This window comes from Carcharhinus amblyrhynchos, chromosome 2, assembly GCF_965287045.1.
Source record: "Carcharhinus amblyrhynchos chromosome 2, sCarAmb.v2.hapA, whole genome shotgun sequence".
NCBI lineage: Eukaryota > Metazoa > Chordata > Chondrichthyes > Carcharhiniformes > Carcharhinidae > Carcharhinus > Carcharhinus amblyrhynchos.
The window spans coordinates 89481894-89496852 of NC_137325.1; the positions used below are offsets into that span (position 1 = coordinate 89481894).

Below are 14959 nucleotides of genomic sequence, written 5' to 3' on the forward strand. Positions count from 1 at the left end.
GTTGTTAACAAGCCAGTGGACCCGAGTATTGCTCTGTGCACACCATAATACAGCTGGAGCGGGCCACTGGGCTGGAGTCAGGACACTGTTTTTTTAAACTACTTTTTCAAAAATGTGGGAGAAGTAATTTGGGAAGAAAAGGTCGTGAATTTTAAAATGGAGGAGTTGCCAAAGTCAGTGAATGCAGAATGATGGGTGAACAACAATTGGTGTGAACTACGATGAGACAGCAGAGATTTAGATGAGCTCAAGTTTATTTTGGGTGGAAGATGGTGGGGGGCAAGCCAGAACAGCATTGGAATAAAGAAGTATAGCTTTCAGCAGCAGATGAACTGAGGTGTAGTCTTGGTGATGGAGAGGACATGGAAGTAGATCAAATATGTTACCATAAATTCAGATAGCCTGGTTTAGCCTGAGATGGTGGCCAGGTTGTGATGGAACTGGTTGTTGGGCAACAGATTTGTGACAGGGATTGAAAGCTTCAATCTCAGCTTTCCTAGTTATAGGAAATTTTGTCTCATCCACTACTGTGTGTTGGAAAAGCAGCTTGCTAAATTGGTGCCACTGGAGGGTTTGAGAAGGTAATAGTGAGTATGGTTGGGTACCATTGGCATACTTATGGAGCCTGATATGTTTTCATGTGTTGCCAAGGGATACTTTGTAGTTGAGGAATAGAAGAGGCCAAGAGGAGATCATTGGGAAACAACAGAATGGGAGAAGGATAAACCATTGCAGCTGATTCTCTGGGGAAGGCTGAAAGATGGGAATCCAACCAGATGAAGGGGATCCCACCCAGCTGGATAATGGAGAGAAGGTCTTGGAGGAGGATGGCATGGTCAACTTTGACAAAGGTCGCATGCATGCAGAGAAAGATCAAGTGAGAGGTAATTTACCATGGCCAGAGTCATATAGGATTTCATTTATGACTTTGATGTGAGCTATTACAGTGTTACAGCAAAGGTAAAGTACTTAATGAATCAGTTCAAACATTGAGTTGTAGGAAAGGTTTGCAAGGATTTGGGAGGTGACCACATTCAAGGACTTCCAGAGGTTAGAGAGCAAGAAAAGCAGCAGATGGGATAAAACCACAGACTATACTCTTTGAAAATATTCCTTCACAGTTGGGTTAGTTCAATTATTTAGTTTGGTTTTTGTAATTTGTTTCCAGCTCAGTAATTTAACTGTAAATGCCTACCTCCATTATGTTGATGATCTTGTCACCTATATTTGAAATTTCCTTTGACAGAGGGCGTGTTCTACATCACTGTCTCAAGTTTCAATGAGTTCTACAATGCTACCAATGAACTTGGTGCTTATTATGTGCAAATGGTTCCAGATGGCCTGCTACTGATGATGAATTCCAGTGTGGTTCACAAAAATGAAGTAATACTCTTCACTGCATTACTGAGTAAAGGAACTGATGTGACATACTGCTGGAATATGGGTGATCAGACTTCCTATGTGGATGAAGGTAAATAAGTCAAGCATTGCGCTGGCAAAAGGCTTTATGTGCACAAAGTATCTCTTAAAGACACTTGATTTCTGTTACCCAGATATAAACAAAGCACAATAGTGTTTCAATGCATTCAAAAGCACTAAATATTAAAAGGCCACTTTTGTAAAATTTCACTGTTGTTCTTTTTGTGTTATTCATGTTTGGAACCTATTTCTGTTTTTCAGGTCCTATAATTAAGCACAAATTTTTGTCTGCTGGAATTTACAATGTCACAGTAAATGCACGGAATAAAGTGGGGCTGGTCTCGACCTACGTCAATGTAGCAGTACTTTACAGAATGCAGCGTATGAAAAACCTCTATTATCTCAGTTGAATATGACATGTTTAAGGGGAGTAAATTATGACCTGGGGCGATGATAGGGTTGACTCGACTGATTGAAATACTGGCTGAGTGTACTACTTTTTGCTTCTGGGGTAAGAGTTTAATAGCAGCCAAGCTAGCAGGATGCAAGTCTCCAATTCTTAGTGATCATAAGGGTCCTATGCAAAATGGGTTTTAACACTTTGAACATAGTTCCAGTGTTCCTGTACTCGCACATTAAACTGTCCATAATTTGACAGTATTTTTAATCTTGATCAGAGAAATCACAAATAAATAGCTGATTTAGAAGATCAAATCAGTTCTAAGATTTGTGTTAATGCATATTGGTGGGATAAAGCAGGGAGTGCTTCTCTCAACAGTTGGTTTTGTTTCTCTTCATTTGGAGGTTTTAGATATTGATTTATATTTTCCAAAATAGAAACCCATTCTCCTGGGAGATCTGATGGAATAAGTTCCCAATTGGCACCCCTCATGGGGATAATTTGACGAGATTTGTGGGCAAATACCCTACCAGTCACTGGCTGAATACCAGTGGTGGTCTGATGAGGCCCTGAAATAGCCCTTGAAAGTCTACTCTGGAATGAATTCTAGTTATTACTATTAGATGACAGATTTAATCAAATGTTTAAATGGATCAACTTTGCATTGTTTTACAGCCATTTCTATCTCTACAAATAAGACTATATACGCCACCTATTCTGATATCGTGTTCACAGCGATAACTACAGAGGATGACCCATTGCAATTTGTTTGGTATTTTGGGGATAAACCTCCAGTGAAAACTACATCAAGAAGTATAACCACAATGTATTCAATACCAGGGAGGTAAAGCCAAGCTACTGAAATTGGTTAATTCACTTTCATATCTGTTCTAATTTTTTGCACCTATTACTCAATACCATTATGCAAAATCACCAGTCGCGTTCAGATCACTTCGAATAGGCCTGAAACTCTGATGCATCTGCTCCGCCAGTAGAGGTTTGGTGAAGTGAGGCAGTTTTCATTCACAGCCAAGACAACCCATTACTGTAAGAGCGCCTCATTAACAAACGTTGCAATTGGGTTAGCAGCGACTGGATTGACTGAAACTGCTTCATTGGGAGCATCCCAAGGCTCTGATAAGGCTAAAAAATTAACAGGGTGAAAGAATCTGATGCTCCTGAGGGAGGCTTTTAATTGAAAGGTAAAAATATTTGTCCCTTCTTGAATTGCTTACTATATTCCTAAAGGCAGTATGGGGACATCTCCACAAGATGGACTGCAGGGGTTCAGAAAGGCAGTTGATCACCACTTTCTAATGAATGGACAATAAATGCTGGCCTGGGCATCAATGTTTCCAACCCATGAACAAATAAGTAAGATTCTGTGCACACTCCAGGGCCTCCCTGCAGTTCTAAACTGGTAAGAGTTTTTGGCCTTGTAAGTACACACTGGGTGAAATCCCTGGGTAACTTGGGAACTTCCCCAGTCATGCTCCATCACACGAGAAGCAAAGCACAAAAATCTCACTGCCCTCCCTCCAATATTTAAGACTGCACTTGAAATCGGGCAGAAACAGAGCAAGGATCCAACGACTAATTCCTGTCACCAGTTTTTGATCTGTTGCCATTGGGCCCCAGGGGCAGGATTTACAGCTTCGCCCATTTTGAAACCATAAAATCCCACCAAGGTCAATGGACCTTCCCATTATCCACCTCTCGCCTGCTCCAATTCCCATGGTGGGCAGAGCGGTAAAATCCAGCCCAGATGTTTATAAGTTCTGGAATTTTGTTTTTATGCTGCCAGTTTTTGCCTGTGGTTAACCGAGTTCAAGATTAAACACACACCTTGCCAAATAATGCCTTTGAAAGTTGTTGTCAGAAATTTGCCCTCAAGAGGCCATCAACGCATCTTGAGAGCAAATTTACTAATTGTCTGAGTTACAAATAGCTGATTGATAAAACACCAACTGATTACCAGTGGGTGCATTCAATTGGTAATTAATAATGAGGAATAAAAGGGTGGCAGAAAATTGAGCAATCATATTTTTTATCAGGATCAATCTTGAATCAAAAAAAAAGCTTTACTTCAATATTTTCTGAAGCTGTTTGGTGATGAAGGAACAGCGCTCCGAAGGCTTGTGATTCCAAATAATCTGTTGCACTTTAACCTGGTGTTGTGAGACTTTTTACAAGGCAGAAAGAACAGAGATTTAGAATAAGATGCTGAGTATCAAGCTTCTGGACATGGGTGTGTTTTACAAAGTGATTTCCCAATGTGCATTTGATCTCCCATATGAAGAGGAGATTGCTTCGTGAGTAATGAATATGGTATATCAGTTGAACAAAGGACAAGTAATTTCTCCTGTAAATAATGATTGGGACGCTGTGGTGGGAAAGGAGAAGGCAAAAGGACAAGTATTGCATCACCTCAGCTTGCAGGGGAAGATACCCTTAGCAAGAACAGATGATGTTAGGGTTGATTGGAGTGCGCCAGGGTATAGCAGAAAGCACAGGAATAATCCTTTCAGAATTCTGAAGGGAAGATGTATTTGTTAGTGTAATAGTGCTGGACATGATGGAAAATGAATGTGAAGGCTCGTGGGGTGGACAGTGAGAACAAAGAGAAGCCTATTATGCATTGAAGAGGGTTCAGAAGGAGTAAGGATAGAAATCTATGCTTGGCTTTGAAATTACAGTCAATTCACAAATAAACATATATATTCTCCAACAGATACCAGATGAGCAGTGGTTTTGGGGTACATATATTACTGAGTGGGTTTAATACAATTGTAACTGAAGCTGTTTGTGTTTTGCAGGTACAATGTGATAGTGAATGCCTCAAATCAGATTAGTTCTTTTACATCAAACATCTACCCTATAGAGCTACAGCAGAAAGTAGAGCCGAACAGGCTTCGAATGAACAATCAAGACCTTACTTCAGTTCTCTTAAACTCCAGTGTTGCGATGGAAGTGCGCATTAACTATGGAACCAATCTCTCTTATTGGTGGAATTTTGGTGATGGTACTGTGATCATTGGAAACAGGAGGGAGTATCACAGTTACGATAGGTAGGCAGATTCTGCTGTTAGTCCAAAACCTTTAAGGAGGCATGGTGATAAAAGATATGTCCACATGTTTGTAAATGAGGATTCTTTGCATGGTGCCGATAAATTAAATTGAACTTTATATTCTCCACATTTCTTCCTTTAAGTTGAAAGGAATTTCTTTATCTGGTTATGAATTGTGATTTATGATGCTGAGGAAGGTAATGTCTGTGCACTGCTGAGTCAAGACTGAGTTCAGCTCAATTGTATCAATGGATCCAGTGTTGCTGCTTATAATCAGTGACTTGTTGAAAGTGCATGAATGAACATCAAGCAAATACAGGCGTGGAATTCGTTGTGTGCCCAAAATATCAGAAGGCCAGAAGATCCCACTGCTGAGAAAAATGCCTCAGGGAAACTAGAAAATCCTAGCAACAATGAACAGAGAAATATTTTAAAAAGCTACAGGGAAGCCAGAGAATCCTGGTGACCATGAACTGAGAAATATTTTCTGAAAAACAAGTGTCAATAAAAGAAGTTATGGATTAGTGTCACCAGAAAGGGTAATTTACCTATTAAGTAACGTAGTAAATAGGTAGGGTGAATGGAAGGGAGGGGATGTAGGGTAGTGAGGTTGTGCTGTGGGGACGTTAATGGAGCAGGTTGGGAGTAGTGTGGATATATCTGAAATGATGTGAGGCGCACACACAAGCATGAAGAAAGATGAAAATATGTGCTTTTTGTGACCAATTTGCAATAGGAGCTCAGCACATTAACTTAGAAACAGTTTTTTGTTGGCACTAAAAATGCTGCTAATCTCAGCTGTGTGATTATCACCATGATGTTACTCAAAGATTAGAGTGAAGTGGAACACTGTCACCTGATAATCTCTGCATGGGCAAAAGTCAATTCTGAACGTGCTCTCAAACATCACAATTTAAAGGTTTCAAACCATTATGAACTTCAACTGTTGCATCAGGAGAATAAGAACCTACTGGTGTTAATGCGACGAAAGGTGTTTATTTCACGTTCCGGTGCTTTTCAAAGAAGGCACCAAATTCGAAGAAGGAACCAAATCTACAGAGTAACATTAAAAAATATAATTTATTGTATTTTATCAACAGTTTCTGCTGAAATGTATCACACAATTTAGTGGTGAAAAAAAGGGCAGCATGGACAAGAAGGGCCTGTTCCCATACTGTAAACCTCTAAAAAAAACTAACGCAACTTAACATATGGCTGGAATTTTCCAGCTGTTCAAGCCCTGCTGCCATTCGAAGTGAGGACAGAGAATTTGGTACTCAGCCAAATCTCTGTTCACTGCCGCAGGACCAGTGAATCCCGCTGGCCCTGAGCTTCGAATGTAACCTTGCTATTTTATGTCAGTTGCAAGTTTCATATGTATATATTTTGCATGACTGAAATAATGCACTTATAACTACTGTATGGGCTTTGTTTTTACAGGGAAGGTGAATTTACAGTTCAAGTAGTCATATTTAACAATGTGAGCTCCGCCTCACTCTCTGGCCAGCTCTTTGTTATTTCTGAAAATTGTCAGCCTCCTCCAGTGAAAAGTTATGGTCCATCCAAAATAGAGGTACAGTAAGTTATCATTTTCTCATGAGGAACTTTGAATGAAAAATTGAAAAAAAAATCACAATACAGTCAAATCTATGACAGCAAGTTCAGTGTGCTTAAATTTCAAAAATACTCATTCTTCTCCTATTACAGTAAGTGCAAATGTGCAATATTCGAGTGTATCAGATTTGAGTGCATGGACGTTTTGTACTCGGGGAAGAGAACAGTGAGGGGGGAAAAGGCAGATGGAACAGGGAGGTTGTTATGAGAGGAAGTTAGGATTAGGGAAGGAGAAAGAGATTGGAGAGGAGAGGACTTGAGAAAGAGGAAATATTGGGAGAGAGTCAAGAAAATACAAGAAAATCTTTTAGCAATGGAGGTCGCAATTTCTTCCGAGTAAGAATAGTGAGGTGTGGATAGAAAGGCGAAAGGTACAGCAAGAAATGTCCAGAACGTAAAGATGAAGATACAAACGGGTAACCAAATTTGCAAGAGTGGCTGAATGTGAAAAATTGAGAATTACTCTGTTATGATAGCAGTTCTAAATAAGTGTCAGTTAAAACTTGATTTCACTTATATACGTTATACTGCAAGATAGCCTCACAATTACAACAGCTTGTATTTGAACAGTTCTTTTAAATTAGAGTAGGTAAGTGTTTGATGAGTGGTATAGACACAATGGGTCAAAGTGCCTCTTTCTGCTGTAAAACTCAATGTTCAGGATTCTCCCAAAAAAAATTCAGAAGTTTCCAACGTGCAGCAAAATGGGAGTAGTTCCTCCCAACTTTTTTAGCGTACTTACCAGAGTGAACCTCTGGTACTCTGAGCACTGCAGAGTGCCTCAGTGGGATTCACTCTGTAAAGTAAGGGGGGGGCATGATGTAGAAATGCCGGCGTTGGACTGGGGTAAACATAGTAAGAAGTCTGACAACTTCAGGTTTAAGTCCAACCACTTTATTTGATAGTGACTATCTTTGACTGGTAGGCAGCCTGGCGCTGAGCGGACCACTGTGCATACGCTGGTCTGTCAGTGCGGAGATTAGTGCATCGCAGAGCTGTTCCCCCCCACCGCCATTGCTAGTCTCCCGATCACTGGCCTTCATGATCGCTCGCCAGCCCTGCAAACCCCGTCGCTGGCCAGCAGTAGTGGAGGCAGTGATCGTGTAAATGCAGTAATAAACTGTTGTCAAGATTCTGTAAACCTCTGAAATGTTTCAATAGTAAGGCAACTGTTTTTCCTGCAGGTTAGAAGATATCAGTCCTTCAAGCTTGGAGTTACATTTGAGAGCGAATTTGTTTGTAACATCTCCAGAGGTGTCCAGTACAGCTGGTCCTTCTTTCAGTCAGATGAGTCACTGGTCAAACTATCTCAAGTTGATGTTAACAAACAGTTTATAATCATTCCCGGCTATATGTTGGATTATGGAATCTACCTAGCAGTTGCCAGGGTAAGAAATCAATCTGGCAATGCAATCTATGTGAAGTGCCACTACAAAAATGCTCCGAATCCAATAGAATTTGCTTTGAAGTCCTTGGGGGGTTAAAGTGGAAAGAATGACATCATTATTTGGTTCAGCGAAAGATAACTGGTGTTTTGAAACATTTTACTGGTACTTTTTAAAATGCTGGAGGTGCACAATATTGCCTAGGTTAAAAATATCCAAAAGACTTTAAAGTGAAGCACAAGTATCTAAAACAAAGAAGAACTTCTGGCCTTAAATTATGATCTTGAAAGTTTAGAAGGTGATACAGATATAAAATTTTAATTTACTCTATATTTTCTTCTCTTTACAATCTTCACAATTTTAAATTGTAGTAAATATCATTCAAATATTTTGAGATAGGGAATGTTTCTTTGTCAAGGAGAGCTGATTACTTTTACTGTTTGGAAGAGAACAAGCTATTTCTTCTCATGCACCTTCTGTTCAGAAAGTGTGAACGCAGTGCCGGCCCTTGTATTCCACAGGTACATGAAACACTTTCATCATAGTCAGTCTGAGCATGGTAACCTTCTCAATAGGTACTTAACTGTAAAATCTAATTAATAAATCAAAATGAATTGCTTTTATGTGCCTTCATTTATTCTGTGCCTTCAGAAATGCCCCAAAACAATAAACAAATTTAATATTTTGAAGTCCACTAACTCCTGTTATTTAAGTGCATGTGCAAGCAATTGTGTACATGTTTTTGGAAGACTGTTGACCATTTGGAGTACTTGGTGCTCGTCTTAAAATAGTGCCATTGGACCTTTAATAACCTTCTGAGCTGCCCAACAATTGACAGTTTTAATGGCCCATCCAATTTACAGATCCTCATTTTGGAGTCGTACTTCTTCACAGCTACAACTGGATTGTAGTCTGGGTTATGTATGTAAAGCCAGGAAGAGGATAAATAATGATGGCAAGAGGACATTGGAATTTAATTTTGAATTGATGGTTAGTGGAGTTATAACAGAACTGTACAAAAATCCTGGAGGAGTTTATTCATTTTTCATATTTCTGTTGCTCAGTTTGGCATTTGTTACAATGAAGAAATCGGGGGAAATGAATTTATTTGGAAACCGTAATTGTTTTATAAATGGTCTGTCATGGAATTGTTCAATGTTAATGGTCTTGAATTATTTTGCTAATATAGGTTCAAATCGTTGGCACTGTAGTTTATAACAACTACACTATAAATGTTGAGGTCCTCGCTACCCCACCAGTGAGCCTGATTTCAGGCGGTACTCAGCTCTTCGTAAACTATAAGCATGAGTCCATTATTAGTTTGAATGGATCAGAATCGTATGATCCGGACTATCCAGGCACTGCAAATCTAAGGTGAGTCATAATGGGATCTAGTTTGTGATTCAGTTGAACAGGGAATTAGCAAAAATCTGTAGTTCTGTGTGGCAGCACAGAACAAGATTCAAAGACCCTTACTGGAGTCTTGGAAAATAAATAGGAATAGATAAGGGAACATTCAGCAAGTGACAAAAGGATAGTCAAGAACATGACTGAAAACCTGTCAAAAAGATGAATTTGGAGAAATTTCGCAGCAGGAGATAGTGAAAGTGTTTTTGAATATGGCCATGCCGATTGCAGGTTCTGAACACCAATGGTAGGGTTCAGAGGTGGGTTGAACAGAGTTGGAGAATAATGGCTGTGGAGGAGGATGTAATGCAGGGGGAGGATTGAAAAAGGAATTAAAGATATGAAGTAATTTCAGGACTTTGTGGGGGTCGGGCTGGGGTGGGGGGGGCGGTGTTGCATGGGGAGGAAGTGTGGAAGAGGCGACCAAAATAATTCTAAGTGTTGAATGAGTGTGAAACTGGGAGAGTTTCAGACCCATTTTTTTCAAAAGATACATAATTAATTTACAGTCCCTTTAAATATGTAAGTCCACCATACAAGATATTAGTTTTTTTACTTATAATTTTAGAGAAACCTTTTGAAGACATCTGTTTATCGATGAAAAGACATACACGTTGCCAAAGCTTTTTCCTCTTGCACTTAAAAGGACAAACACAAGAATGCCAAATTTCTAATAATTTTAGTTACATTGTTTCCTTTTCAGCTGTGGCTTTTCTGACTTGGCTTGCATCAGTAATCAGAGGGAGAGAGAGACAGAGGGAGAGTTACCTATGAAAGAGAGAGAGCTACCTGCAAAGCACCCACATCATTTTTCCTGCTTTAGTTCTACTAAAAATATTGTAATTATAAGTTTCTAATCCTGTCGAAACCTTAGGTTCTATTTCTACTGCTATATTGTTATCCGTCTATTAACTAACTCTAGAATTTACATTACCTAACTTTCAGTTTTATTTTGAACACTCTGGACATTCACATTACTCAAACAAACTCAAATTTCTTAGAGGCAGAAAATAAAACTCAACATACTATGACCATGACTCTTTATACTAAAACTTTAATCATGCTCTTGTTAACATTTTTGCATCACTGATTTCAGCAATATCTTTCTTGTACTTGAGCTACTTCATTGATTCTGGGTTTGGGTCTCTTGGCTCAAACCACCTAATGCAGGTTTAAATCCTCCTCATGAAGGATTTTTCCTGAATAAAAATGATAATCTCCTTAGTAGGCACTTCCTTTGTTTCAAAACTGGTTCTGTGGTCAACCATATGAGTCATTTTCTCCTGCACTAATCTTGTAGCGCACATTGACATTTCCAATCTTCCTCTTTCAAAAGAAGTAGCTGAGCAACAATATTTTACAGTTTTTTACCCTAGTTGTTCTAAAGGTTCAGTCACTGGCAAATTGTAATCTAACCTGTTCTTTATTTAAGACGTCTAGATTTATTTTACCTTTCTTTAACACTGCACAGATTTTCCTGGGCTTGTGAAGCAGTGAGTGAACTAAATGTACCTTGCTTCAAACCCGATGCACCAGACCCGCTGAACACAACTTCCAGCACCGTCAATGTTTCAATGTCTGCACTGAAAACTGATTTTGATCAGTTTCTCTTCAAGTTAACAGTTCACAGTAATAACAGATATTCTTCAGAAGCACAGCAGTTTATAACCATCAAAAAAAAAGACAACTTAAGGTACGTATTGAATACCATGGTATACAGAACACCTACAAAACATATTCCCTACAGCAAAAGTTACAAAGTATTTTGAAGTTTATTTTGCAATTATCACAATCTAATGACCAACAACAAAGCTCCAGGCAATATCTCTGATTTTCAATTGTTTGCAATATAATTAAAAGCAGGAAGCAAAATTGATATTATTTTACTGTTTTGCTTGTATAATTATCTTGCACAATATTGTGGCTTTCTGCTGATTAACTCTTCATGATCTCTTGATCATCTTATTGCTGCTTTCGTACAGGCTGGTAAAACTGTTCTGTGATGAATGTCTGAATAATTCCATCAACTGGAATGATGCTTTTTCTGTGAAAGCTGTGTGTGAGGAGTGCTCAGAAACTTCGAACCTCTCATATTCTTGGAAGTTATACCTTGTGAACTCAACTGAAACGGAACCTATTGAAGGTGAGTCACCACTTGTGAATGTTTTGTTAAACTAACAATTCTAAGGTGGATGTTTGTATTAGTGCTAGTGCCTAATATTTCTGGAACTGATAGAACAATGGTTAGATAACCTTCTGTCTTTCATCTATTACCTTCATGCAGGAAGATGGTACTTAAGCATCCAATAAAGGCTGTGAATTGCAATGCAATTTGTAAAAGAATAACTTGCTTTCTGGTTATATACATGTTTTTGTTTTTACCTGCAGATGTGTTTACGTTAATAACCAGGGCTAACTTTTCAAAAAGCATTGGAGAGTGTATAGGAACTGGTTGTTCTCTGGCTAATTTACTTTTGCTTCCGTTTGGTTATCAGGTTTTATATTTGCACATACGTTAGATGCTAATACACAGTCATTCCGAGTAACATTCCGAGTAACATTACCATCATATTATAATAAAACTTTCAAACCATAATTACATAAATTTAAGTTTAATCAATCACATTAACATCATCCTGCATTCAGCTGTGTAGACCACAGAGGTCCCAAGTTCAATTTTCAGTTTATATTGAATTAACTGGTCTCAGCTGAGGTAGCAGTCATAGTGTGGTAGCTGGCATTAGCATCCCTACTGAGGCAGAATTAAGATTACCTCAGGTTCTTACTGCTATTGGCTGTCCATTGATTCTTGCTGAGGTGAAGTACGACTGTCAGAAAAGAATTACTCAACAGTATAGCTTCCAGAAATGATTGACATTCACATATTTAAGTTTTTTTTATTGTTTTGTCATCCAGCTATTTCAAAAATACAGACCACATTAACATGCCAACATTAACATTCCAAGCCAGGCTACTGAAAAGAGTTTATATTTGCCTCAGACATTTCTTCTTCCTCTGGGGATATACCTCAGTGTTGACAGGACACAGGGCTTGGGAATCCCAGGCAAATTCAGTTGTATGGCTGGAGTTCAAGCAGCTAAAACAGTTTACCATCAAAAACTACTCCTAAACTTCCTGCTGCTTGTGTCATGACAGCTATCTTCACATTGCAAAATTATTTAAAATTATTGTGGGGTTATGGGAATAGGGCCTGGGTGGGATTGTGGTTGGTGCAGGCTCGATGGGCCGACTGGCCTCCTTCTGCACTGTAGAGATTGTAGGGAGAACTACATGAGGCACCAGGTTGAAAGCCAAATGGAAATTGCTGAAAATACTGTTAATGGTGTAAATATTAAGCCGCTATTCTGCCTTAATCATTAAGTAAACGTGAATGCCTGGATACCAACCCCAAAGGCAGAAGAGACGTGTCTTTTTCATTGCATTTTTCAGACTCTTGTTTATTTAGTGGTGAAATCTGTGATTTACTTCATTGTTGCTAATGAAGGCGGGAAAAAGACATAAAGATGGGTATCTGGCATAAAAATAGCTGTCCGGCACATAAGGGGTTAAAAGGCATTAAACCTGCACTGACTTCCAGCACAGACACTGACTTTCAAACACAGACAACAGGACAGACAGTTAATTGGATTAAAACAGGGAACAGATGCTTCAGGAAGCCAGGCACCTTAAAAGAGATAAAGATAGTCCTGGGACAGTGGGGTCTGATAGGGAGATTAAGAACAGGAATGCATAAACACAAAGGAACCACTTACTGCAAAAATAGAATAAAGTAACGTCGTTGATAAAGAGGAAATGTACCCATTCATGGAACAATGTGATATTGAAACGATAATGGATGTACCTGTCCATAATAATGAGCTAAGAAACGTTGTACCCATTTGTCTATAATGATGTGATAATCGTGTCTAGTCCACCTATTGTGTAAAGGATATAAAGATGGACTGCTTCTATTGTTTCATCTACCTTGGAGTACTGGTGCCTTTTCTCCACGAAGCTTCGTTAAATAAAACTGTATTGTTGTTCCTCCAGTCTGACTCAGAAGTGGTAATTTTCCCACAACACTAATATGTACAAAACTGTTGACTTCAAACTAAAGGTTAAAAACTTCGATCATAGCTCTTCAAAGTATTCAGCTGATTCTGTATTTAAAGTTTATCCCATTTTGTCTTTCACTCTGACTTGGTAAATACTTTAATATTATGTGCAATAAAAACAGAAAATGCTGGAAATACAAGGCCATGATCTGCAACATTTGCCGGAATTTTACCGTCTCGCCCACCTGAGGCCATGAAGAATGCCATTCTGCGAGTCTCGCCTGCCCCAATTCCAGGGTGGGCGTAACGGTAAAATTTCAGCCATTAACTCTGTTTCTCTCCTCACAGGTGCTGCCAGACCTGCTGAGTATTTCTGTCATTTTCTCTGTTTATTTCAGATTTCCAGCATCTGCAATATTTTGCTTTAATATTTAATATTATGTGTTTGTTTTGCAGTTCCATTCTGTAAACTGGTAGTGGACAATTTACAGTCAAGTTTATATGGCCCTATTATGACTGCTCCACCTGCACCCCATGTGATTTCCAGCAGACAGACATCACAAAGTACTCCAACTACTGGTACCAACACTCAAAGACTACACTCAAAGTCTACAGCCAGTCACATCAGCAAAGGCACTCTTCATGCTTGGATTGGCCCAGTTGGTCAGAGCAACTCTGATAATGGTGTCACCACTACTACACTTACAACTCCCCCAGTTATTCCAATTAACAACTCCACACTTAGTGCAACAAGCAGAATGATAAGAACCACTACCTCACAAGATCCATTTCCATTTCCAATTCCTGAAGAGCAGATCTTCAATGGGAGGCCTCGGGCAAGGCATCCTCGAACTGCTAAGTCAGCAAATGCTTCATTCACGAATGCTTCAGGTAAATCTTGTACAGTCCACAATCTGGTGTGTGCTTGTGTAAGCATTTATGTATATGTGCATATATAGGTGTGTGTATGTACGTATAAATAAAATTGTGTATAACATTTCAATTCCTGAAGAGCAGATCTTCAGTGGGAGGCTTCACACAAAGCTTCCTCGCCTCACTTCACCAGTCCCAGGTTCATTCCTGGCCTCAGGTCACTGTCTGTGTGGAGTTTGCACTGTCTCCCTGTGTCTGCATGGTTTCCTGTGGATGCACTGGTTTCTTCCCACAGTCCAAAGACATATAGGTTAGTTGATTGGCCGTGCTAAATTGACCCTAGCGTCAGGGGGAATTAGCAGGATAAATGTGTGGAGATACAGGAATTGGGCCTAGGTGAGATTGTGGTTGGTACAGACTTGATGGGCCAAATGGCCTCCTTCTGTACTGTATGGATTCTATGATTCTATGATTTGTTACCTTTTGTTACAGCAGAAAGCATTATTAGTTTTGTTGTAGTTGCCTCCCCAAAGGATCTGTAAAAGTATTGGCACATTCACCTCACTGGTTGTTCAGGGCTAGTTGCTTTGACATATCCTTGGCAGTTTCTGCTCTGCAATTTGTAGCCACACTCCTTCATCGTGACTCACATACTTTCTTCCCCTTCAGTCCTGGCCTGCTTCTGTTTTACTTGGAAGCAAATCAATTAAGTTTTAATAAGAAAATGTGGTCATAAAA

At 39.3% G+C, this 14959-nt stretch overlaps 1 protein-coding gene across 1 annotated transcript in view; it reads left to right on the forward strand.

Moving 5' to 3' along the window:
- Positions 1-760: 760 nt before the first annotated feature.
- The window catches only part of pkd1l1 (polycystin 1 like 1, transient receptor potential channel interacting), a 119592-nt gene continuing 105393 nt past the window's right edge, over positions 761-14959 (forward strand). Inside the window, exons 1-11 of the mRNA XM_080214608.1 lie at positions 761-884; positions 1247-1471; positions 1681-1800; positions 2495-2663; positions 4636-4887; positions 6328-6460; positions 7686-7889; positions 9076-9260; positions 10765-10986; positions 11276-11436; positions 13805-14239. Coding sequence (XP_080070734.1) covers positions 761-884; positions 1247-1471; positions 1681-1800; positions 2495-2663; positions 4636-4887; positions 6328-6460; positions 7686-7889; positions 9076-9260; positions 10765-10986; positions 11276-11436; positions 13805-14239 — 2230 coding nt within the window. The remainder of the gene's footprint in view (positions 885-1246; positions 1472-1680; positions 1801-2494; positions 2664-4635; positions 4888-6327; positions 6461-7685; positions 7890-9075; positions 9261-10764; positions 10987-11275; positions 11437-13804; positions 14240-14959) is intronic.